A 24,961-nucleotide genomic window follows, 5' to 3' on the forward strand; every position below is an offset into this window, starting at 1 on the left:
TGAGGTGTGACTCTTCATCCTGATGGGGACCAGGACCAGGATCAGGACCAGTTTTCAAATCAGCAGTGTGGTCAGCCTGGCTGTGGTGGTGGAGGAGTGGGTGGAGTCTCTGTAACCCCCCAACTCCACTCTCCTCACCCGTCACTTCCCAGAGTCCACACTGTATGCTCCCCCCCTCCTCCCTCCTCCCCCCTCCTCCTCCTCCTGATCTATGAGTCACTAATAAAGCCATGTGCTAACAGGGCGGAGTTTTGTTTTTGAATCAGATCTTTAACATCACCTGACACAGAGAGACAATCTTATCTGATCCTGGATCAGTCTCATCACTGGAGAAAATTGACCTGTTTGAATCATTTTCTGTTTCTCTGTGGAAATTTCTCTCTCCAATTTTATATTTAATGATTCAGAAACTGATCTCACCTGAACTCACCTGTGTGAAAACATCATGTGACTTCAGCTCAATCAACAGAACAGTTCACTGGGTCATGACCTCTGACCTCATGACCCTATGACCATGACTCTGAAGAGGAGCCTGGTTTTAACAGACTGATGCAGGTCAGTCACAAATGAATAGTCACTCATTTAAATAATCAAATTATCATTGAAATGATTGATCACGATATTTGTTGGTGTCAGTTTTATCAGTTTTTTTATAGGAAACTGAAGCTGTCGCCATGGAAACAAAGATGTTAAATTGATAATGAGTGAAGAAAGATTTGGTTTTCAGCGATCGATCGATCAGAAGTGATGAAGTGATCAGTGACTCAATAAAAACTCTGGAGGCTGGTCTGTATCTTTAGAAAATAATTTAATAACATTTAAATCCAACATATAAAAACAGCAGTGAAGGACTTTCTTCTCCTCTCCTTGCTAATCAATACTCTTTAATGATTAAATGGCAGAATTTTAACATAAAGAAAAAGACAAATTGCACATGAGATCATGTGACCGCGTCCTGACTGTCGGAGGTTTAAACGGGTCGGTCCTGGCGCCAGACTTGGCCTGGATCAGTCTCTGAGGCAGTCTCTCTCTCACTCAGACAAATACTAAGCTCGTTCATGCCGATCAATAATCAGTCTGATCAGTTAACAAAATAAAAGTCCTGTTTTTCTTCTGGGACACAAAGAAAAGACTCACTACGGGGGGGGCACCCTTTAAAACACACATGGGGTGGGGGTGGGGTGGGGTCAAACACCACAGTGAGATGTCACAGTCCCGAGCCAACCCCCCCCCCCCCCCCCCAACCCCCCACCCCCCACCCCCCTCAGGGAACTGAAAATAAACAGGGAGGAGATGAATCCAACTGAAAGTGAAACAGAAGGAGATGAAGTGAGAGACTGTGGCTCAGCTGATACTTACGTACAGGACGGACTTTAGTCCACATACAGACTCTGCAGGGGTCCCGGGGGGAGGCGCAGGGGGGAGGACGTCTGCCTTACCTCGTCCGATCTGTCCGCTCACACTCAATCACCTACAGCCAATCACCTGACTGGGTTTATTGTGGTGATGTAATGATAATGAGGGGGGGTGGGGGGCGGAGACGAGGACTCAGTGATCTTCTCCCTGAGATCGACCAACGACTAAACTGACTCCAACCTGCTGACACCACGACACAAGACTCCTCAGCTTATCTACTGTACCTCCTTCAGCTGCTTCAAACAGCAGGCGCTGGAGGGGGGAGAGAGGGAGAGGGGGAGAGAGGGAGAGGGGGAGGGAGCACAAATATACGGGGGGGGGCAGGTGAACATGCGTGTAAACAGGTGAGATATAAACAAAACAAAACCTGTTTCCACCTGACACCTCATGACTCAGACCTGATCCTGGACCTGAAGACCTGATCCTGGACCTGAAGACCTCTGCTGGTTCAGGACCAGTTAAACCAGTACAAACTGACCTGAAGTCTGATCCCTGAGGTGTCAGAGTGTTGTTATGTGTTTGCATGTGATGAGTGTTAAAGAGGTAAATTACATGTTTCCACAGGGCAGCACACAGTGGAAGGTTGTGCAGAGCTTGCTGAAAGAGGAGTCGCACCTACAGAACAAAACAAAGAAAATAAAAGAGGGGAGGGGGGAGAAGAACAGCAGACACCGGAGCAGAGTGTCAGTTCAACAAGGACAGAAAAAAACTAAACAAGCGTGGAATGAAGTCAGATGTTTAGTCACAAAAACACAGAGCAACACAAACTCAACAATCTATAGTGTTAACACAACACAGAGGCCTGAGGGAGACAGAGACTCAGAGACAGAGACTCGGAGACAGAGACTCAGACTCTCAGACTCGCTGACTCAGAGACAGAGAGTCAGGGAGTCAGACTCAGAGACTCAGCTACAGTGTGACAGGAACAGCTCAGACATGCTCTGAAGGTTTTTACAGGAGGAAATGTTCACATCTCTGACTCACCTCAGATCGATCCTTCAGCTCCCTCTCCACAGCTATCGCTCTGCACAGACACACAAACATCTGTCAGACCCACAACATAACACACTACACTACACTGCTCTGCTTTGAAGGATCAGTCTGTGTTTTCTTATCGTCTGTAGCTCACAGCTCATTGGTTCATCTGATCTTTAGAAACAGCTCAGGTACAGATTCTGCTGTTCACAGGTGTTCAGATCCAGGTGTGTCAGTACGAAACAGTAACTGTCAGCTGACCTGTTGGATTAATGTTCTTCTTCTACTCAGTAAATAAACCTACATGGTCCTCATATTAAAGCGTTGTGTGTGTGTGTGTGTGTGTGTGTGTTTCTAACTTACATCTTCCAGGTGCTCAGATTCTTAGGAGAGTTACAGCTCAGCATCCTGGCCTGGAACTTCAGCTGTTCAATGTTTCCATCCTGCCACTCCTGATGCAGCAACCTGTGCAGCAACACATCAGCACTGACACCACACCTGGACTCACACACAGCCTCCATCACCTGTCTCCACCCCCCAGCCTCCTCTGTCTCTGCTGCAGCTGAACTGATTGAACAGTCTGAAGTCAAACTGTTCTGCTGCTGAGTTTGTTACAGAAACATTTATACAACAACAACAACAACAACAACCACCCTCCTGTTAAACAGTGTGTGTGTCTGCAGTGTGTACTCTGTGTGTGTGTGTTTACCTGAGGCCCAGCTCAGTGTTGTTGGGCATGGCGTATTGCAGTCTCTCCAGGAGCAGTGCATGCTGGGACTGTGGCAGGCAGCTCAGGTACAGAGACACCACCTGAAGATCCAGAGAACAGCAGGACAAACATTAACACTGACCAGCTGCGCACGAGCAAGGCACTCACTGTGTGTGTTGAACAGAACCAATCGTAGCTCAGGATGTCCACAGGTTCAAATATCATCAACAGCTGATCACCTGTTGGAGCCTGCAGAGTCAGGTGATGTAGTCTATACACAGACAGACCGACAGATGGACAGACAGACAGACAGAGACACAGACAGATGGACAGACACACAGACAGATGGACAGACGGACAGAGACACAGACAGACTCCTGAGATCAGACCTTGTTGTGGAAGCTGTAGCAGGTCCAGAACTCTGCAGGGTTGAAGGGAACCTCCAGTCGAGAGGGGACAGTGCTCAGGCAGCGCTGAACCAGATCTGAGAACAGTCTGGACTGAGTGGCGGTCGGACCCTGGTTCTGCTGCCTGCTGCTGAACAGCAGGTAACTGAGGACAGAGGAGACAGTCAGTCACAGGTCTGAGTCCTGTCAGTCAGTAAGAACACAGACAGACACTCACTCCATCCACAGCTGGTGGAGCTCCTCCAGCTGCAGAGCTGATCCCAGAGCTCTCTCAAAGGCGTCCACCGTCTCCTCCACAGAACCATGGAGCCACTGCCAGCGACTGCAACAGTTACACAACACCACACTTCAGCTCTGACACTGTAACCTCAGGGATCTACAGCAGAGTACACACACTACTGACACTGGATCACTGAGGATCACTGAGGAAACCTTTAACACTGGACTGAGGCCGTTTTAGAGACTAAACTTTTGTCAGATCCACTGGTTGGTCTGTGAGGAGTGTGGTAACACACCAGTGGATCAGATGGAGATAGGGCGTTTGCTGACTGAGCTGCTGCTGTAGCTCCTTCTTGATGATCGGTCCTCTCAGGAGCTCCTCAGTGGGAAAACCAAGGACGTGTCTGATGGGAGGAAAACAACCTTTAACTCGTCTCAGTTCAACAGTTGTCTCCTGAGTCATGTGTATGTGTGTTACACAGTGTACCTCAGGACGTCCACAGGTTTCCTCTGACTCTGTTCGTCTTCACAGAGAGACAGGATGAATCCTCGAAACAAAGGAGCAACAGCACTCGACTTCTCCTGAGGAACAAGGTGGAAGAAAAAAACTGACATGAAGTCCTGTTAAAGTGAAACATGGTCAGACTCACTAAAACCAAACCGAGTGTGGTGTCAAGGTCTGTTTTCCACTAAGAGAACAGACGGCTTCTAAAGACTAATTAATTTCATTCTCTGACTTTAGCCTCCAATTCAAAGTTCTGTTTTCTGGAGAGATGCAGAAATAATCACCTGAGCCATGAGGAACTTGCAGGAGTGATAGAAGACCTCTGCGTTGTTGGGACACTCTGCCAGAGCGTGGAGCCACATGCTGACTGCGTGATCGCTGTTTCCCTTCCTGATGTGGAGGTCGGCCAGAGCATCTCTCAGAGCACAGGACTCAGGACAGAACTCCAGCAGAGACTCACACAGAGCGATGCCCTCATCATATCTGCAGACCAACGAGCAGAAAAACAAACCACCGTCACTGAGAACAGGTTTGACCTCTGACGTCTCAGATTCCGTCTCTGTGACCTTTAATCAGAGTCAGAGGTCAGAGGTCAGCAGCAGCTCACCTCTGCAGCAGTCTGTTGAGGAAGATGAGGTTGATGTGAAGAGGCAGACAGGCCAGCGTCCTCTCACTCGGAGACAGAGACTCATCACTGCACTGGTGGATGGCATCTGAGGGGGGGAAGAGGAGACTGTGGTCAAACACAGATCTGAGTCAGGACACATCAGCACCACTGACTCCTCTGAGCTCTGTACCTTGGAAGAGAGCGACGAGGATGTCGAGTGGTGTGCTGATGTCCTGCGGCGTTCTCCACGGCAGAAGGAAGGACCCTCTGCTGACCAGTCTGGACGGGCCGGACTCTGCTGGGTCGTACAGGCTGGACGGCAGCCGGTCGAACTCCGTCAGGTGAATGTAGGAGAGCCAGACCAGCGCCCGGTCACCGGCTGTCAGGTGGTCAGCAATGCTTCTGTCATGGGCTGATTTCAGGGCGTTCTGCAGAGAAAACCAGGCACCGAGAATCCTTAGTGACAGGTTTGATCTCAGAGGGTTGACACAGACACCTGCAGACCCAGTGCTTCATCGTTTCAGTGAAAAATAAAGTTGTGAGACCTGTAAAATGGCCAGAGCGCTCTCCATCCTCCCTGTGAACAGGTTGAGGTGAACTCTGTAGAGCAGAGCTTCCATCAGCTGGAAGGACAGTTTGTCTGTGACGCCTGAAGACGCCTCAGTGAGGAGGAACTGCAGCAGACGATCACACACATAGTCCTTCCCCTCGAACGAGCTTTCCAGGTTCAAATACTGCGGGGGGGAGGGGGGACACACACATCAGAAACACAGGAACCAACCGTTTATCATCTACACTGAACCATCAGATTTATGTAAAACCTAAACACAACATGGTCTGACAGTCAACATGAATCCAGATGAATCAGTCAAACTGTTCACCTGCATTGACTTTTACAGGAGTTAACAAACTGAGCAGCTGCCTGCTATGTCTGACTACACACACTCTTCAGGACAGACAGTGAAATAGCCGTGGCTGAGCTGGATCCTGAGGACGGTCAGTGCAAGTCTTTAAATCAGATCTGAGGACTCACGTTCCACCACACTCTGTAGTCAGGTGCGTGCTCCACAGCCATCTCACACATCTCCTGGACCTCAGCTCTGCTGCCTCGCCTGGAGAACAGAGACAGGTAGTGGCTCCACACCTCCGGGTTATCACAGTTACTCTCCAGAGCTCGAGACAGCGTGTTCAGGGCGGCCTCCAAACACTCTGCTGCAGGACTGCACACAGACACACAGTAGATTATTCTCCTGTTAACAGAGGAGGAAGCAGAGCTCTCAGTCAGCCGCTCGTTTGGTGACTCACGTTTCGTTCTGGTTCAGGTACTTGAAGGCGAGTTTGATCCACAGCTGAGTGTCTCGAGGACTCTCCAGGACGCTGGTCTCCAGGTTTGATATGTCGTCTGTCTCGCTAACAAAATAACGCTTGTCCTCTGACGTGACGCACACGTCTAAAGCAGAGAGGCAGGTCTGAGAGCAGTTATCTGCACAGAGATAAACAGACAGTCATCAGCTGTTCATACTGCAGGAGGTGCACCACAGGTCAGATCTAATCTGAGGACTGGTGAAGATGATCTGAGTTCTTCCAGGTCTAACTCCTCACCGTATCCTCCAGCTGTGATGTTTCCAGCTGCCATCCCGTCCTCGCCCTCATCCTCGGGGCTGAGGCTGCTCTGAGCCGACGGCTTCGGCCTCCACCTCCTCACGTCTTTACAGGTGGTGAATGGAGGAACTGATGAAACAAGAACAGAGCAGAGGTCAGATGTCTGGAAGCTGTTGTTCTGATGGTGAGAGCGCTAAAAGAAAAACTGACCGACCGTGTCGTTTGCTTTCGTTGACTTTGCTGACAAGGAGGACGGCCTTCTGGTCCACTCCCATACGGTCTTTGTTTGTGCCAAACAGCTTCTTCATGTACTTCTCTACACAACACACAGACACACACATTAAACAGCAGCCAACGACCGACTGGAGTCGACCTCAGAGAGGGAGGCATCTCTCTGCAGCCTACCTGTGGCAGCACTGATGTCCTCGTCTGAGCTGTTCTCAGAGCAGCCGATCAGAGACAGACTGTACGACAGAATATCCTGGAAGAGCTGGTTTCCAGTCAGAGCGCAGTTTCTCATGTGCTGCCTGTAGAGCAGAACAGAGGAGGTTAAACACACAGAGAGACGACACACAGCAGCAGACTGAGGTGAATATTCTGACTCTCACCATCTGCAGTCGTCATCATTACAGGTTCCTGTGAGGTCGAAGCGACAGAAACACTTCCTGGGTTCGATGGTGTTACTGTACGTCACAGAGCTCAGAGGTAACTTCTCCTTGGTCCTGTAATACGGACTGAACCTGACGGACACAAGTTTAAACTCAACTACACAGTCTGTAAAAAGTATCATCTGTTCAGCTGCCTGCAGTACATGGAGTAAATATACACATCGCTCCTGTCCTGGCTCCATGGATGAACTCCTACAGGTACAGCAGTACCTGTACTGCAGATAGAGCAGTATTTGTAGTACAGACACCTGAACGCAGCGCCCACACACTGTGCTGTGGTGTATCTGGTTGTGTGAGTGTGCAGCTGCAGCTGTGATGAGTTACTGTGTGAGTGAGCAGACATGTTTGTAATTAACGTTGCAGAGATCTGTTTTCACTTTGACATTAAAGGCTCTTTCTGTTAATTAGTGTCAGAGGATCCACATTAAACCTAAACAATAAAACATGAAGACTTCTAAAGGAGGGTGAATTAGGTTTTATAGGAGCAGTAAAGAGAGTGTTAAGTGTTGATGTGGAGTCTACCTGTAGGATCTAAAGACCAGCAGGGGGCTGTGATATGGTCCAAATGGAACAGGTTTCAGATCTGAGCTCCCTGACTGACTTGGTGTCGTATCCATGTCCACGGAGACCACCTGTTCAGAAACACGTCAGGGTGGAGAAAATATCAGTTGATTTTGTTCTGAAACTATCAATGAGTCAAACTGCAGTTAAGATTTTCAGAGCTGTGACGACATCAATTCTTTAAAACTCTTTAAATTCTTTAACATTTTCTGTTTCCAGCTTCTCTAACGTGAACGTTTGAAAACACGAGAGCTAAGAGTAAAACCACTGGGCAGGTTAATGGTTGTGATGGTTATCTGCAGCTCTGACTGTGGAGTCGTGGTCTCACCTGGCCTATTGGGGAGTTGTCGATGTTTTCTCCCAGTCTCTGCAGTTCCCTCAGCAGCAGCTCTCCCAGCCGGGTCTGCTGCTGGTATCTCAGCTTCAGAGCCTCCAGGTCCAGACCTGCAAACATCTCTGTGGGAGCCTCTGAGCCGGCTGAGGTCTTGGCGGGTTTGGTGGCGCCGCTGTCTTTAGCTGGAGTGGAGCTCGGCTGCTCAAGGTTGGGTTTGGTGAAGGAGCTGCTGGACTGACGGAGGGAGTGTCGGCGGGGGCCCTTAGCAGCGGTGGCGGGCGTGGGTTCAGGATCAGGTGCGGGTTCAAGAGCAGGTGCGGGTTCTGATTCGTGATCGTCAGCCTCAGCGACGTCTTCGCTGTCCAGGGTGAGTTTGTCCTGGGTGAGGTCGTGCAGGGAGGGCTGGGGCAGGGGGAAGGGGCCGGAGGGGGGCGGGATCTGGACCTGAGGGTCCGGGGGTGTGGAGGCTCGAAGCGGCGGCTCCGCAGGAAGCTCTGATGGAACGCCTTTGTTACGCAGGGCCTGGGCCTCCTTCAGCTTCTGGATCTTCAGGGCATATTCAGACTCAAGCTGCTGCAGACGCTGCTTCTGAGCGATCAGCTCAGCAAAGTGACGCTCGGAGCCGCGAGGAGCTGAGTCCACACGCTGCAGCTTAGAAGGCTGAGACGACAGAGAGAGGAAAGATACTGTCAACACAACACAGAGCTCAGCCTCAGTACACACTGAAGAAGAATTTTACATGACAATGATTTACTCTGTAAATTCACAGTCAGCCAAAAGCTAAACTCGTTAGCAGGCTAAAGCTCATTAGCAGGCTACAGTTAGTTAGCAGGCTAAAGCTCGTTAGCAGCTACGCTACAGCTCGTTGGCGGGCTAAAACTCGTTAGCAGGCTACAGTTAGTTAGCAGGCTAGAGCTCATTAGCAGGCTGCAGTTAGCTAGCAGGCTAAAGCTCGTTAGCAGGCTAAGGTTAGTTAGCAGGCTACAGTTAGTTAGCAGGCTAAAGCTCGTTAGCAGGCTAAGGTTAGTTAGCAGGCTACAGTTAGTTAGCAGGCTAAAGCTCGTTAGCAGGCTAAGGTTAGTTAGCAGGCTACAGCTCATTGGCAGGCTAAAGCTCGTTAGCGGGCTACAGCTCGTTAGCAGGCTAAAACTCGTTAGCAGGCTACAGTTAGTTAGCAGGCTAAAGTTCGTTAGCAGGCTACAGCTCATTAGCAGGCTACAGCTCATTAGCAGGCTAAAGCTCGTTAGCGGGCTACAGCTCGTTAGCAGGATAAAACTCGTTAGCAGGCTACAGTTAGTAAGCAGGCTACGGTTAGTTAGCAGGCTACAGCTCGTTAGCAGGCTACAGTTAGTTAGCAGGCTAAAGTTCGTTAACAGGCTAAAGTTCGTTAGCAGGCTACAGCTCATTAGCAGGCTACAGCTCATTAGCAGGCTAAAGCTCGTTAGCGGGCTACAGCTCGTTAGCAGGATAAAACTCGTTAGCAGGCTACAGTTAGTAAGCAGGCTACTGGTTAGTTAGCAGGCTACAGCTCGTTAGCAGGCTACAGTTAATTAACCTGCCCTTGAGAGTCAGGACTAAGTCTCACAGTTTTTGTCTGTTATTCAGTAATAATTAACACTAACAGACAGGAAATATTAATTTTAATTAACTTCACAGAGCCTTAAAGTTAATATTTCCTGTCTGTCACCTGTCACTCAGTGTTAGTGAGTTAGCATCATTATGTATCAGAAAATAGCCTACGTTAGCTAGAGAACGGCTGAGATTTAAGAGATAAAATATGTCAGTTTTGTATTAAACATCAGGTGATATTTACCGTCAGGAGTTAAAGTGTCTCTGACTGTACTTAATCTCCTCAGTGTCCGAGCGGCAGTCAGCAACGATCCGGTTTATTCAGGATTAAAGGGAAATTACACCTAAATATTCATCTCACTAAAACACAAACTCTGCTTCCCTGAACAACGAGGTTCGTAAATAAACATCTGATCCATCTCTGAACCATTACTGTGTTATCTCTGCTAACATGTGTGAGGCTCAGGCAAAAACCAGATGGATCAATAAGAATCCACATCCCAGACCTGGACCATGAACCACAGACCACCACAGTCCTGAACCAGACTCTCAGGGTTTTTAGTTCTTTATAATCAGATGTGGTTAGAGGCCATCTGCCGTTTTTATTTAGATTAAAGTACTGAACACGATGCTGTAATTCAGCTCAGCTGATAACCAATGATCAATGTTAATGATGAAAACACAACTGGTTTTATTCTGTTTGTTATTATTATTATTGACATGGACAGGTTCACTGAAATCTGGATATATATCACTGATTCTCTCATACTGAGGTTTTGTGTCAGCTCAGAAAGTTTTCATTATATTCTGGCTGATTTTTCCACCAGGTGATGGGTGCATGGAGGAAACATTCAGCAGATGAATAATCCAGCTCTGTTAAACTTGTTCTGTCTGTAGAGCAGGTGTGTGTGACTCACCTGAGTCTGGTTGGCGTCTGTCCTGCGTTTAGATCCTCGTCCAGCAGCCAGCTGAGCCTGAGCCAGTTCCTGCTCCAACCTGACGGCCAGACTCTTCTTTATGGAGACTCGATGCTCCACCCGATGCACCTGCACAGACCAGCGCAGGTCAGACCTGAGACCACAGAGGGAACCAGACGGTCTCTGTGGGTCCAGGATGTGAACGTGGACTCACCTGTTCCTGCAGCTTCTTCAGCAGCGTCCTGTTTGCGCTGACGATCTTCTCAGAGGCCTGAAGCTGCTCTCTCAGTTTGGCCACTTTGGCCTCAGCAGCTTTCAGAGACTCTCTCTTCTTCAGCTCCTGTTGGAGCAGGTGTCTGAGGACGGCCTCGTCTCTCTGCAGCAGCTCCCTGTCAGACGGGAGGAGACGATTTATTCTGCACCGGACACACTGGACTCATCATTAAACCTCCTGATGTTCCGGACACATTTCTAGACCTGTAGACCTGCTGCTGCTGTCTGTACCTTTCTGTGTGTGTGTGTGTTTGTGTACTGAAGCTCTCACCTGTTTTTGCTGAGTCTCTGCTCTGCCTCACTCAGCTTCACCTCTGCAGCTGTTTTCCCTGATGACTCCAGGACAGACTCAGATGCAGCAGGAGATGTGGAGCTCTGAGGACTCTGATCCTTCAGCATCTTCTGCTTCTCCCTGCTGTGAGAGGTTCAGTCTTTAAATCACCTGATCCACAGCATTTCTACCAACTGTGTTTCTGACTGTTGATCTCTGATTTACAGTTTGGTACCTGGCGATCTCCTCTTTGAGCAGACGGTACTCAGCCTTCTTGGCCTCTGGTAAAGCCTCTGGAGTTCTGACCGGGTTGTTCTCCTTCTCAGATCCTGATGCTCCTTTAGGCTTCGCTGCCTGGAAACATCACAGACACGACTTCAAACTACTCAATAAACTCAGTGTTTCTCCTCTGCACCTTTTTGTTTGTTCACTTCTGTGTGTGTTAGTTTTTTATTTTAGCACCACATCTATTATATTATTATTATTGAGTCTTTCACCAGTGATGAACCAGGACTCTGTGGATTCTAACCTGATCTGATCATTTAGCTACAGAACCAGAGGAAACAGAAACATCTTTTAAAACCTGGACAGGATTAAACTGCATGTCCCAGATTCTCAGACCAAACACTGACATGAAGTCAGGGATTTGGGACAATAAAAGCAGATGATTGTACAGAGGGTACGAGCGGGTGAAATCATTTTCTACTTGTATTTCCCAGGTGTTTTGTGTCTGCAGAGGAAGCAGAAACTGTCCCACCTCCACAGTCCTCCTGGCCTCTTTGATCATGAACTCCAGCCCTCCAAACACCGCCTGTGTGGAGCTGCAGGCATCCATGTCTGAGTCACTGTCGTCTGAATCATTGAGAGAAACCACCACTGACTTGTGTCTGGGCAGCTGCAGAAACAAACAGGTGAGAGTCAGACAAACCCTGCAGGCACCTGACGGAGCTGTGAGACCACATCGGCCTGTCAGGGTCGTGGTTAGGGTCTTACCACCAGTGGAGCTCTGGGAGCGTGGTGTCCTCTGGAGAACTTGGCTCGTGGCTGAGACACGGTGTTCAGACTGACGGTGCTCAGGTTTCCTCTGGTTGGCTGCTGAGCAGCTGCAGGAGGCTGAGGAGAGGGAGGCCCGCTGGAGCTCTTCTCCTGGAGAAACAAGAAAACATCATTGTCACAGGTTAGAGAGCTGTGGTGTGAGCTGAGAACAACAGCACCACCCAGTGTTTAGACTGGTGTTGGGTCAGTATCACACCTCGGTCGCTGCCACCCTCTTGTTGGCCATGGACATCAGACAGGTCTCCCTCAGCAGCATCTCCTCCTCTTCCTCTTCATCAGCAAAGGGAGGTTTGGGAGGAGGCTCCAGCTCGTCTGGTGGAGGGGGGAGAGGGGGAGGGGGTGGGGGGACCGCGGACAGCATGGGGGAGAGGAAGGGCTGAGAGAGGCAGGGACAGAGGTTATTTTATAACGTCTTCTTTTCTTAGTTGATTAAACTGAGACTTGAAGATGAGTGTTTCGCTCTGCAGCTGAAACTTTAGATTTCATCTGAAGCAGAGTTTTAAACCTAGTTCTGATGACTGAGCTCAAGAGGTGACACGTACCAGTCCAAACTGAGCAGAGTCCGTCACGTACAGAGACACCTGAGAGAAACATCCTGGGTCCTCGGCACTGAACGGGTTGTGTGTCGGAGACGGGACTGAAAACAAACAGAAGCACCTGAATATTCATTCATTATGTAACAGGGAACATTTACTGCTGTTCTGACTCTGTTCTCTGTGAGCGATGATTACAATTCATTTAGTACTGTACAGTTCACCTGTCTATCTCTTCCTGCTCACCTGGTGAACTGGTCTCACTGTCCGTGTCCATCGCCACCTCGTCATAGTTGTCGTACTGGTAGAGGTTACCTGAGGAGTCCAGGCCCTGTTTACCTGTGGACTTCCTGTGTTCCCGATCTCTGGACTGAACAACAACAACACAAATGTTTCACTCAACATCACATCTGAGACTCCACATCTGCTCTCTTTATTCCTCACGTCTTCAGATAGAGGACCGAGACTAAGAGGCAGACTGACTGTTAATAAAATAATGATCGACCTCGAGCGTCCGTCTCTTACTTTACTGCGCGTCCTCATCTTCCCTCCCACCAGCTTCATGAAGCGGTTGTATTGCTCGTCCTGGTTCGACAGGTCTCTGATTCTGCGGATCTCCTCCTCTCGTTTGCGTCGCTCCTCCTCGTCCTGTCGTCGCTTCTCCTCCTGCTCCCTCTGCTGCTGCAGCTTCCACGTCCTCAGCTGCTGCTTCCTGAAGGCCTGCTTCGCCGCCGAGCCTGAGGGGAGATTATTGATCGTCGATAAGTTTCCGATCAGAAGCAGAGAAAGTGTCTGTGTGCAGTGTAGTGTTGGGCCTGATGCAGTGAGGTGCTGCCGGTTCTGATCCTTCTCACCTGGACTGATCACCTTCTTGGTCATGTGAGGTTTTCCTGGAGTTCTGCCTCTCTCCAGTGGAGATTTGGGACCAGGTTTTGGACTCTGTTTGGGTCTGTCTCTCTCTGGAAGTCTCTCCCTGTCTCTGTCTGGGGCTCGGGGCCCAGTCTTGGTCCTGTCACGGTCCCTCTCTGCAGGTTTGCATCTGGTTCTGTTCCTCTCTGCAGCGGCAGCAGCAGCAGAGGAGGCGGACCTGGTGGTGACTCTCTGCCTGCCAGGCGGAGCAGTTCCGGGGCCGGGACCAGAGCCGGGACCCGAGCTCTTCTCCTGGGAGGCTCTGGTGATCCGGTCTTTACTCTTCTTCATCACCTGCTGCTCCTTCTGCTGCCACTTCTTACTGGCTGACTGCAGAGCGAGGAGACGCAGCTGCAGCTCCGACAGCTCCTCCTCCTCCACCTTCACCACTGGCTGCTCACAAAACACAGACAGACACAGTTTAAAAACATACAGACTCTCAGAGCGGTCCCTGAACACACCAGTGATTTGAGTCCCACCTTGTCAGGAGAGATGAGAGACGAGTCCTCGCTGGAGGCCGACGACTCTCTGCGACACGGGCACGTCTTTTTAGGTTTCTCCTTGTCGTCTCCGTCCGTCTCCTCGCTGCAGCACGAACACATCTTCTCCTCCACTTCTGCTTCAGACTTCTGTTCTGCCTCTCCTCCATCCTCTCTCTCCTCCTCTTCACCTGGAACACAGGAGATGCAGACTGAGCTTTGACACATTAAGCAGAAACAGGATGTGGTCTGACCTGCAGCAGGATGTGGTGTCTCTTCACCTCCCTGTGACTCACCCTCTCTCTCAGCTTCTCCTCCCGTCTCTTGCTCAGCCCATCTCTTCTTCAGTTCGTCCAGGTTGACGGGGTTGGGCAGTTTCTGACGCAGAGGTTTGATGTTGAACGCCTGGAACATTTTCTTTTCTCCCTTCTCCAGCTCCGACGTCTCCTCGAGTCCCTCCGGACTGTGAGCCGGTTCAGGTACTGGTCTGGTCTCTGTAATACTGGCAGTGTTGTCTTGAGTGTCCTCTCTGACGGGGGAGGCTTTGGGCTCCAGAGCCATGGTCTCCTCTTTACGGATACACTCCAGCTCCAGCTGAATCTGTTTATACTTGGACAACAAGTCCTCAAAGGACTCGTCAACACTGTTCTCGGGTTTGGAAACACTGTGAGCTGCTTTCCTCAGATTCCTCCCCTGCAGCTTCTCTGAGCTCAGAGTTCAGGAAACACAGATGATAATGACGATCACTTTCATTTCTATTAATCCAACAAATATTTCAGGAGTTCATGGGAAACAGTTTTAGTCTTTCTCATTCATTTATAATAATCAGAATTTTTAATGGAAATGTTCCATTTTCAATAATGTGAACACATAAATGACTTCAGTTCACTCAATATCAGACCTGAACCAGGTCTGCAGCCTGGACCAGGTCTGATGAACACACTCAGACAGTAAACTGCACTGAGCTGTTCCAGGAGAAAGATTTGGCTGCAACAAACATTTATCTTCGCAGTCACTCAGTCTGACGATTATTGATTATTGATTAAATTAATTGAGACTTTATTCCAATAATAAGAACAGTATCAGAGACAGATATTGTCAGTTCACTGTGAATTAAAACAAACTGTGAAGTCACAAGAGGACTGAGATGGATCTGATTCAGCTGAGGAGGGTTTACAGGATGACCCAGTGTTCATTAAACCACATCAGACCAGGTCTGGATCAGAACTTTAAAGACTGTAAAACACAGCTCCAGGTTTATCTGAACATATATATGAATCGATTATCAGAGTATTGATTATTGCTCTGCCCTCTGTACCTGGTCCTGGTCTGACCCGGGTTCGGGTTCATGTGTAGCACCGGCAGGCCTCTGGTGGACTCTAATTCAATCGCAGTCCCCTGGAGAAGGTTTATATTCGGGTATAATAATTACTGACACCGGGAAAGGATACGTTTTCTCGAGGGAGAGTCGGTCTTGTTGCCGTGACTCTCTCCGGGACCGTAACGACCGATGGGAGCTCTGCCGCCTCCCTCTCCCCGGCCGCCACGGTTCCAGGCCCCGCGTCCGCCGTTCGGCATGCCCCGATGCCGGAATCTGCCGATGGCGCCGTGGCTCCGCTCCCAGAAGCTGGACCGCGGGCTGGGCTCGCCGTGAGGACCGAGTCCCGGCGGCAGCGGCGGCGGCAGCGGGGAGGGAGGCCGGTCGGGCCCGCTCGGCCCGCACTGCTGCCTGTGGGCCGGGGGGAAAGGCCCGTGTCCGTGAGGTCCGAGGTTGTATGGCATCATGAGGCGGAAGTCTGGCGGCTGGTGACCCAGGTGTGGTAGCATGTTGTGCGGGTGTTGGTGGGGTTTCCGTGTCCGCGGAAGAGCTCCGCCGCCGCCGCGGCCCGGCCTCTTACCATCCCCCCGCCGGAGCGGCACACTCTCCTCGGTTTCATCATCGCAGATCTCTCCGTCTTCGAGCTCCCCCTCCTCTCTGGGAGACCGATTAACCGCGTTTAACTCCATGTTGTGGGGAAGTCAGCGGCGGCCTGCAGACCACGATCTCACCGGACCGTGGACCAGACGGTCATTATACCGTTTTAATCAACAGTTCAGACAGACTCCGTCCGCCCTGACAGTCCGTTCACCGTCCTCTTCTTCTCCGCTTCTTCTCTCACTCAACTACCGCGAGACAAAGCGAGACTTTACGAGACTGGAAGTTTCCTATATAAGGAAACCGGACATTCTGGTTCTTTTCATATCAGGAGCCATGAGCTGTTTTTATGTCTACCTGAAAACACCTGAACAGATCTCAGAGAACCAGTCTCTAAACAAAGAACCAGCCTGAGATTGAATCAGCCTGAGAGAAATGATCATGTCTGGTGTTTGTTCTTTTATATTTATTTATTCTACCAGGTGAACGTGTTGCAGAGTAACTCAGGTAACACAGGTACAGTGTTTCTTCTTCTTTCTATGAATCACGTGACCACCCCTCAGATTTATCTGGTGACCCTTCAGAGGGGCTTGACCCCCTGGTTGAGAATCGGTGGACTAAACTAACTGTACGTGACGTAGTTAAACCAGCTCCACTGCCGCTGAAGCATCGATCACTCAGGATCAATGATCTGATCAGAGATCAGTCACAGGAGACCGTTACTGCACAGTGAAGTACTTTTACTGCCATACTGTAACTATGAAGTACTTCTACTGTCATAGTCTGGGTTCATGAAGCTGAGGTAGGATTTTGAATACAGTACTATTACTTGTAATGAAGTATTTTTACAGTCATGTTTATATTTCTACTCTTACTTTAGTCTTTATATGTTTTCTATTCAAATGTTTAAAAATATAAAAGAAATGAAACGTGGACTCTCAGTGCGCATGCGTTTCGGAGCTCTGCACCGGAAGCTGACTTGTCCGTTTTGTTTTGGACGTTGACAGGCACGTGAATTGCTGACGTAATCAGGAGACAGACAGACAACATGGCGGCGGAGTCTGTTCAGAAGGTAAGAACATCTTTAACCGAGTGTGACACACTCTGTTTTAACCGTTATCTGCCTCCAACAGCCGCGTTTACCGGACACAGCTCCGCGTTTACCGGACACCTATACTGTAGGTTAATGAGCCAGCCGCTGTTAGCTGCTGTTAGCCACTGTTAGCCGCGGTGCTAACCGAAGCTACAGAGGCAGGGTGAGGACACGGAGGGACCACAGTCCGCTTCCAGCCGCCTCCACATCGTTGTACTCTGTCTGAACGCACCGCCTGTCCCACCGCTGCTGCTGACATGCTAACAGCTAACACCTAACGTCAATATTAGCATGATGTTACCGGAGCGAGCTGTCGGTTGTTGACACAGCGGCCCACCGAGGAGTCGCTGACCAGCAGTGAACTTTTAACCCACCAGACCGAGTCTCCACAGCAGAGACAGAGGCAGAGGAAACAGAAGGAGCCGCTCTCTGCGCTTTCTGCCAAGTCACCGCCGTCCGTACCGTCTGCGGGTCCGTTAGCGGGATCCAGACTCGGGTCTGTGCAGCGAGATAAGCTACATGGACCTGGTCCAGGTCTGGTCCTCTCAGCTGTTTACACTGCAGCCTGTAGAGAGGTCTCTGGTTAATGTGTGTAAAGCTGTTGTTTTAATGTGAAGCTGGTTTTAAGCTGGTTCAGCTTCTGTTTAATAAACTAGGAGGAGGTTTAACTACACCTTCTGTCCACTGCAACACAAGCACCATGAGGAGTATGTGATGATGTTAAAGAACAGGGCCACAGGTCCTGTCTGTTTACCTGGTTAAACAGCCTGAAAACAGCCTGATGTGGTTGTAACATACCTCACTGCTCTGACAGACTTTACCTCAGTCAGCTGCTGTGTTGTCATGACTCAGACTGGTTGGACCAGTTATACAGTGATGGAGCGGGCGGAGGCATTCAGACAGAGCTGTCAGTCACTGTTCAACCTGAGGAAATATAATGTTAAAGCTGAAGAATCCAGCTGCAGCCATCAGACAGTATAACACCTGTCACCTGTCACACAGGTTATATTTGAACATGAGGGAGTCTTCATTCATCCCAGCAGCGATGAGGACGGCATCGAGCAGGATTTGCTTGTCTCGGGGTCACTTCGGATCATCGACAAGGTCAGATATTAAATGTCCTGTCAGTAATCACACCAGAGTCTAACAACTCAGTTCATTAGAGATTAATTTGCTGATTATTCGTTCAACACAGCGTCTTCACACTTTAAATATTTTCAGATTCTGTGAGAAAAATAAAACAAGCAAACTTTAAGAATCTGGAACCTGAGAATTTTAGGTGATTTTCAGAATCATTCATTTTTCATTTAAAGTGAATGGACTGAATGTTTCAGGTCTACATGTGTTTCACTGATGTGTCATAAATAGTTTCTCAGTCTTTATCTTCATGTCTGTCTCCACCTCGTCAGGATGGAGAGATCATTGTGGAGTACAGACCTCTGGAGGACACCGTCGACCCCTCCAACATGCTCTGTGCTGGAAAGGTTTGTCTCACTTTGTTGTAACATGCAGCTGGTCCCTCCTCCTGCTCCTTCTCCTCCTCCTTCTCCTTCAGTCTATCTGTAGGCAGGTGACATGTTGTCATTGGTCAGGACGTCTTCACAGGTCACACACTGAGGCTGCTCTGAGTCAGTCTGTGTCACAGCTGCATCACTAACACCTGCACACACCTGTCTCTTTACTTTACTCTTGTGTTTGATCAGGACTCCAGCTCAGTGGTGGAGTGGGCTCAGTGTCCAGGAGAGAGGTCCCATCAGCTGTTAGAGACTCAGCAGAGCTACGAGACCGAGTGGGACATGGTTAATGCTGTGTCCTTCAAGAGGAAACCCTGCCCCAATGGAGAAGGTGAGTTCACTGTAACCTGCTGTAACAGCTGACAGGTGAGAGATTATCTTCAGTCTGTGAAAACTGCTCTGTTCTGTCTTTAAAACACTCTGTGTTGCATTATCAGTGTGTGTTGTGCAGTATGAAGTTAACACAGTTTCAGCTGTGAATCACTTTATTTCCTCTGACTTAGTTCATTTAAACAGTCTCTAATGTGACTGTTTGGTGTTAAAACCTGTTTCAGTTGTTGGAGGAAATGAAAGTGTTTCTGTTTCTGATCAGACACGTTTCACTGCAACAACATGTCAGCTGACTGGAAAACGCCAGGCTCCTCTTTCTGTTTTACATCAGGCGGTCCTGGTCCAGGTTTTTATATGACCCTGATCCTGACCTTTGATATTGATGCAGAGTCTGATCAGAACATCTCTCTCAGTTTTACACAACACAGACAAAGATATGGTGAAGGAGCTGATCTCAGAGCAGTGATAAAACATCAACACTTACAGGATGTGAGGTTGTTTCATGCTCTTATTTTGCTCTGTCTGTTTCCTGTCCGTGGTCTGTCAGGCTCTCTGAACCACAGCCATGAGAGGAGCCGGTGGGCGTTCACCTTCAGCGTCAGTGACCTCAGGTCCATCACAGTGAAGGAGGAGGGGTGGACCTTCCTGATCTTTAAACTGAAGGAGTCCTCCACCACCCTCCCTACTCTGCACTTCCACCAGGGCGGCAGCAGAGAGTTCCTGGACAGCCTGAGGAGGTTCGCTCTGCTCAGCGAGTAAGTACCCACCAGCACAACAACAAATATGACGGACGTGACGAAGACATGATGTGAAACAGGATCGACACCTGCTTCTTCATCTACAACACCAACCCAGAGAAAACATGGATCCATCCTCCAGTGTTCACAGTGTGTGGATGGTGATGAATGGTGCTGTCAGTATTTACTGTAACCACAGTGTGATGCTCTGATCAGAAAATCAGAAGATCTATTGATGTTGAATCAGAGCAGCTCATTTATATGCAAATTCATTTGATTTACATATGAGCAGAGTGAGTGTGATGATGGTCGACACTCAGTCAGGACACGACTTCTTCTTCTCCAAATATCATGTCAGATTATTGTCCTGAGGATGGGCAGCGTGCTCCTCTATCTCTCTGCAGATAGCTGTTATTAAAGTTCTTATCGACGCCTTTCATAATGAAATCGTCTGGATTAAGTGCCGGATATTTTCAGGCTCAGCTGTGACGACAGCTGATCGTCTGCAGAGTCTTTTATTAAATGATAGTCTGCACAGATCAGTGAAAACCACCACTGATCCTGATCCTGAGGTGTGTGTGTTGTGTGTTTGCAGGACTCCAGACGATGAGACGTGTCTGATCGTCAGCACTCCAAACAAAGCTCTGTCTCAGTCCTTCGAGAACCTGCTGGACGACAACAACTTCGGCCTCGTTCATGTGAGAAACTAAAGTCATGAGATATCAGAAACATGAAGTCAGTCTGTCGACATGGAGAAAACTCCCAGCTGCCTGTCTCTCTGCCTGTCAGTCTGTCTCTCTGTCTGTCTGTCTGTCTGTCTGTCTGTCTCTCTCTCTGTCTGTCTCTCTCTTTGTCTCTCTCTGTCTGTCTGTCTCTCTCTCTGCCTGTCTCTCTGCCTGTCTTCACAGTATTCTCCTTTGTACCGTTTCTGTTTCTGTTCTCCTGCAGAAGTTCAAGAAGGACCCATACGTGACGACTCTGGGCGGCTTCTCCAAAGTCACCAACTACATCTTTGATGCCTTCAGGGGGACGGAGGAGCAGCACCAGCGCCCCCCAGAGGAGGTGGCTGACCTGCTGGGTGAAGTCATCCCCGGCCTGGAGATCAACCAGCAGGAGGAGCCAGGCTTCGAGGTCATCACCAGGGTGAGGGTCACATCACCTCCCTCTGTGTTTCCACTGTTCATCCACCGGGAGGAAATATTATTACTGATTAATCTACTGATCGATCGTTGTCTGTAAAATATCAGTTAACAGTGAAACAGGTCCCAGAGTCGACGTCTTCAGGTGTCTGTCAGACTCTGTTTACTGCCCTATTTCTATATGAATTATCTGTCAGTGAATTGACGACCTCACCTGTGTCCCGTCAGATCGACCTGGGGACGAGGCCTCAGGTGACAAGGAGGGAGCCTCTGTCTGCAGATGACTGGACCAAACACCAGGATCCAGAGGGGAGGATGATCCAGATCCCTCACCTCAGACAAGTCATCTTCAAAGGGGCACGTTTGATTTCTCTCTTTAATGTTTGTGTCGGGACCAGGTGGTTCTTTAAAACAGTTTATAAAGGAGGAGGCTGATCAGCTGATCCTCAGTGAGGCAGGTAGACAGAGGATGAAGACGCCACTGATCAGAGACTGAGGTGTTTCTCTCAGTAACCGCTCGCTCTGATCATCAGCTCATCACGTGTTAATGTGTGTGAATCTACAGGGACTCTGTCACGCTGTGAGGAAAGAAGCCTGGAAGTTTCTGTTGGGATATTTCCCCTGGGACAGCACGCTGGAGGAGAGGAAAGCTCTGCAGAGGAACAAAACGTATGCACACTCCTCCGCCTCCAACACAACCACCACCTCACACAGAACCAGAGGAGGAGTGTGTTGTAATGAGGCTGTGATTGTGTTCTCTCCTGGTGTTTGGCAGGGATGAATACTTCAGGATGAAGCTGCAGTGGAAGTCGGTCAGTGAGGAGCAGGAGAGGAGGAACTCCAGACTCAGAGACTACAGGAGTCTGATCGGTGAGAGTTCATCACAGTTAAACCTCAGACTGGTTCAGAGGTTTCCTGTGTGGATATTGGTTATACCTTCACACTGTCGCTTCTGTTTTTCAGAGAAAGACGTGAACAGAACCGACAGAACAAACAGGTTCTATGAGGGCATCGATAACCCGGGTCTGGTCCTCCTCCACGACATCCTGATGACCTACTGCATGTACGACTTTGACCTGGGTGAGACCTCACACTCCTGTACTGTCAGCAGTTCTCCTCTGACAGAGCAGAGCAGTCTGGTCCTGGAGAAGCTGCAGGAACAACACAGCTGAACTTTTTTCTGAACTTTTCTTTTTAACACACTGAGGATGTGAAATGCTCTCTGTCGTGGTCAGGTTACGTTCAGGGGATGAGCGACCTGCTGTCTCCTATCCTGTACGTGATGGAGAACGAGGTGGATGCTTTCTGGTGTTTTGTGTCCTTCATGGACCAGATGGTGAGTGAAGCAGCAGCTTCCTGACCTCAGAGCAGCCGTTCAGTCAGTGAGTGTCAGTGGATTCGACTCTTCTCTCTGTGTGTTTGTGTCTGTTTCAGCACCAGAACTTTGAGGAGCAGATGCAGGGCATGAAGACTCAGCTGATCCAGCTCAGTACTCTGCTCAGACTGTTGGACTTGGCCTTCTGGAACTACCTCGGTACGAGACTCTGAGAACAGGAGGGCTGTGTTAGAGCAGGTGTTTGTTGGAGGTCACTGCTCTGTCAGACAGATGTTTTTCAGGTTTACACCTGATGACACAGGGTCAGGCAGGTGTCTCCAGGCTTCATGCTAAGCTAAGCTAACTGTATGTCCTCCCTCTAACTCTGAGTGTGTGTGTGTCTTTCAGAGTCTCAGGACTCAGGTTATCTGTATTTCTGTTTCCGCTGGTTGTTGATCAGATTTAAGAGGGAGCTCAGTTTCCAGGACGTTCTGCGGCTCTGGGAGGTCAGTTCTCTCTTCATCCTCTGTCACATCTTTGTTCAGTTTGTTGTTGACCTGGCTGAGGGGACCTGTTGTGTACCTGTCCTCAGGTGATGTGGACTGGTCTGCCCTGTCAGAACTTCCACCTGTTGGTGTGCTGTGCCATCCTGGACTCAGAGAAACAGAAGATCATGGAGGAGAACTACGGCTTCAATGAAATCCTGAAGGTAAACTGAGTCACCTGTAGCTGCTGCAATTCTCTGTCCTCTGACCTGAACCACGACTGAAGCTGCGTCTGTTTCTTTCAGCACATTAATGAGCTCTCCATGAAACTGGACATTGAGGAGATTCTTCAGAAAGCAGAGGGGATCAGCCTGCAGATAAAGAGCTGTAAGGTAAAGTAACTTCAGGTGTTTCTGACGTGGTGAGGTGGAGGTGAATCTCTGTCCTGCAGACTCACTCAGCTGCTCTCTGTCCTCAGGATTTACCCGACTCCGTCAGCAGCATCCTGGGCTTCACCTCCGATGTCTCGGGCTCCGAGCCGTCAAATCCTGGATCTCCTTGGGCTCCCAGAGCGACACAGCGACAGGACGCCTGCTCCAACGGCCACGGACACTTGAGAGAAACCAGCTCTCACAACAGCTGCAAAGTTGCCTTCATATCGTAGTGAACCGCAGATCAGAGCAGAGACTGACTCAGAGTCAGCTGGACGACCATGTCGCCTCCCCCCTCCCCCAAGAAAAGAGGAGAAGAAGAAGAGAATGTAAAAAGGATTTAAGATTATTCAGAATCTTATTTTTGTAATTTCTTGTACCTTATTGTCTCTGTTGCTCAGAGAGTCATTCCTTCCTAAAGGCCCATTCAGACAGGAGGAGCACTGAGGGGGGGTAGAGATACTGTGTGTGAGGTGAGCCCCCCCCCCTCCCCCGACAGGTATCCAGTCTGAATGGAGCTTTAGACGAGCAGAGCGTTGTGTCGTGACTCCACCCACATCAGGTCCAACATGGTGTCTGATTGGCTGCGTGTTTCCAGTGGTGATGTTTTAATTGGACAGCTGCTCTCTCAGTATTAACCCTCAGTAACAGACGACGTGTGATGAACATGTTTGTGTTTTTATATTGTGATGCTGATGAACCAGGTCATAGATCTACTTAAAGGAGCACTGAGGCATTATGGGAAATAATTTGTTTCTTACTGGAGGTTAATGAGCAGGTTTTCAGCTTTAAAATAAAAACAAACCTGAGAGCATCCTCATCATGTTCCATCCTGTGGTTACCACAGTAACACCAGCAGGTGTGTTTCTGTTTCCAGACCAGCCAAACGACCTCATCCTCCATCTGATGTCAGGATGTGTCCTGTGGCTCCTTCACAATAAAAGCCAGCTGAGGTGTTTTAATGTGAAGCAGCAGGAAGTGTTGTGTTAGTGTTAGCATTAGCACATGGTCGGGCTGATCTCAGCAGGAACACAGAGTCAGTTTGTTAACAAAAGTTTGAATCTTCAGTGAATCCCAGTAAGAAAACCAGAATCAGATGTTTCCTAAAATGTGGATGTTTCCCTTTAAAAGCAACACAAGCACCTTTTGAATCAAACTCTGCTGTTTCAGTCTGAACCCAGTTTTCTTCTCCTGCATCATCACGCTGACTGACCCGACCATAAACCTGTTGATGAGCTCAGATAACGTGTGGGAGCAGTTTGGAATCAAACTGATCTTTGCAGCTTTAAAGACTCAGACTGGTTTTTATTTCCTTCTGTCCATGCTGATGGAGCTCTGCCATGTTTTTGCTGCAGGTTTAAACTTTGTGATTTCAGCTCTTTTCATGTAATCGATCGAACTCTTTGGGCAATAAAATGATTTCAGGAGATCAGAGGGAAGTTTCTTTTATCTCTCATGGTTTTTGATGCTGTGGAGAAACGTGAGTGTTTCAGTTTCAGCAGGTGAAGAAGAAGAACACAGCACCGACCTGTTGTTACCATGACAACGAGCTCCCACAGGTACAGGTGAGGACGTGTTGACAGAAAGCTGCTCTGACTCCAGGTCAGTGAAGCTTCATTAACCAGTCAGAAATGAGTTTATTTGATTCAGTTGGAGCAGAAATGTCAGAGCTGCTGTTTGTTCGCCTCCAAATGTCACAGCAGCTGATGGACGTCCCCCTCCCTCCTCCTCCCTCCCCCTCCTCCTTTGATGGGAGATGTTTGGTCTTGAAGGCAGAGGAGACGGAGGAGCGTATCACCTGAAATCTGCTCATAAAGCTGCAGCAGAGTCAGAACAAAGCAGCCGAGCTCCAGCTGCCGCCTCGCCGCTCTTTTCATTTCCTGTGCTGCAGGAAATTGTGCGAACAGACGTCCGAGCCTTATCCCCCCCCCATCTCCCAGGGTTTTATTGAAGAGGAGGACAGAGGCTGACTGTCATTCACCGAGCTCCACC

At 49.2% G+C, this 24,961-nt stretch overlaps 2 protein-coding genes across 4 annotated transcripts; one reads left to right on the plus strand and one right to left on the minus strand.

Annotated features, from left to right (window-relative positions):
- Positions 1 to 789: 789 nt before the first annotated feature.
- LOC108891741 (zinc finger C3H1 domain-containing protein) lies at positions 790 to 16,173 on the minus strand. 2 transcript variants are annotated; one of them, XM_018689045.2, is made up of 35 exons: positions 15,462 to 16,173; positions 14,307 to 14,714; positions 14,011 to 14,201; positions 13,477 to 13,924; positions 13,148 to 13,359; positions 12,869 to 12,992; positions 12,632 to 12,726; positions 12,286 to 12,465; positions 12,027 to 12,179; positions 11,791 to 11,928; positions 11,269 to 11,387; positions 11,034 to 11,177; positions 10,704 to 10,878; positions 10,490 to 10,618; positions 7,998 to 8,663; positions 7,631 to 7,740; positions 7,049 to 7,180; positions 6,846 to 6,967; positions 6,655 to 6,756; positions 6,441 to 6,569; positions 6,144 to 6,321; positions 5,872 to 6,058; positions 5,384 to 5,572; positions 5,029 to 5,266; positions 4,839 to 4,944; positions 4,516 to 4,714; positions 4,214 to 4,308; positions 4,023 to 4,130; positions 3,725 to 3,829; positions 3,490 to 3,652; positions 3,101 to 3,201; positions 2,755 to 2,856; positions 2,401 to 2,440; positions 1,969 to 2,031; positions 790 to 1,668 (listed from the first exon to the last, which is right to left on the minus strand). In XM_018689045.2, exons 1-35 carry the CDS (start codon positions 16,015 to 16,017, stop codon positions 1,549 to 1,551), a joined length of 6,327 nt encoding a protein of 2,108 aa, XP_018544561.1. In that variant the 5' UTR covers positions 16,018 to 16,173; the 3' UTR covers positions 790 to 1,548. The 2 variants fall into 2 exon arrangements, with proteins under 2 accessions (XP_018544561.1, XP_018544562.1); XM_018689046.2 differs by lacking the exon at positions 1,969 to 2,031.
- Positions 16,174 to 16,266: 93 nt separating this feature from the next.
- tbc1d15 (TBC1 domain family, member 15) lies at positions 16,267 to 24,398 on the plus strand. 2 transcript variants are annotated; one of them, XM_018689049.2, is made up of 18 exons: positions 16,267 to 16,441; positions 16,933 to 16,997; positions 18,021 to 18,122; positions 18,428 to 18,502; positions 18,722 to 18,863; positions 19,410 to 19,617; positions 20,195 to 20,297; positions 20,548 to 20,742; positions 20,967 to 21,095; positions 21,304 to 21,407; positions 21,514 to 21,608; positions 21,702 to 21,818; positions 21,974 to 22,074; positions 22,173 to 22,272; positions 22,462 to 22,559; positions 22,646 to 22,762; positions 22,844 to 22,930; positions 23,017 to 24,398. In XM_018689049.2, exons 2-18 carry the CDS (start codon positions 16,974 to 16,976, stop codon positions 23,200 to 23,202), a joined length of 1,983 nt encoding a protein of 660 aa, XP_018544565.1. In that variant the 5' UTR covers positions 16,267 to 16,441; positions 16,933 to 16,973; the 3' UTR covers positions 23,203 to 24,398. The 2 variants fall into 2 exon arrangements, with proteins under 2 accessions (XP_018544565.1, XP_018544563.1); XM_018689047.2 differs by having other exon boundaries at positions 16,322 to 16,727.
- Positions 24,399 to 24,961: the final 563 nt, after the last annotated feature.

The sequence above is a fragment of the Lates calcarifer genome, linkage group LG10 (assembly GCF_001640805.2).
Source record: "Lates calcarifer isolate ASB-BC8 linkage group LG10, TLL_Latcal_v3, whole genome shotgun sequence".
Classification (NCBI taxonomy): Eukaryota; Metazoa; Chordata; class Actinopteri; family Centropomidae; genus Lates; species Lates calcarifer.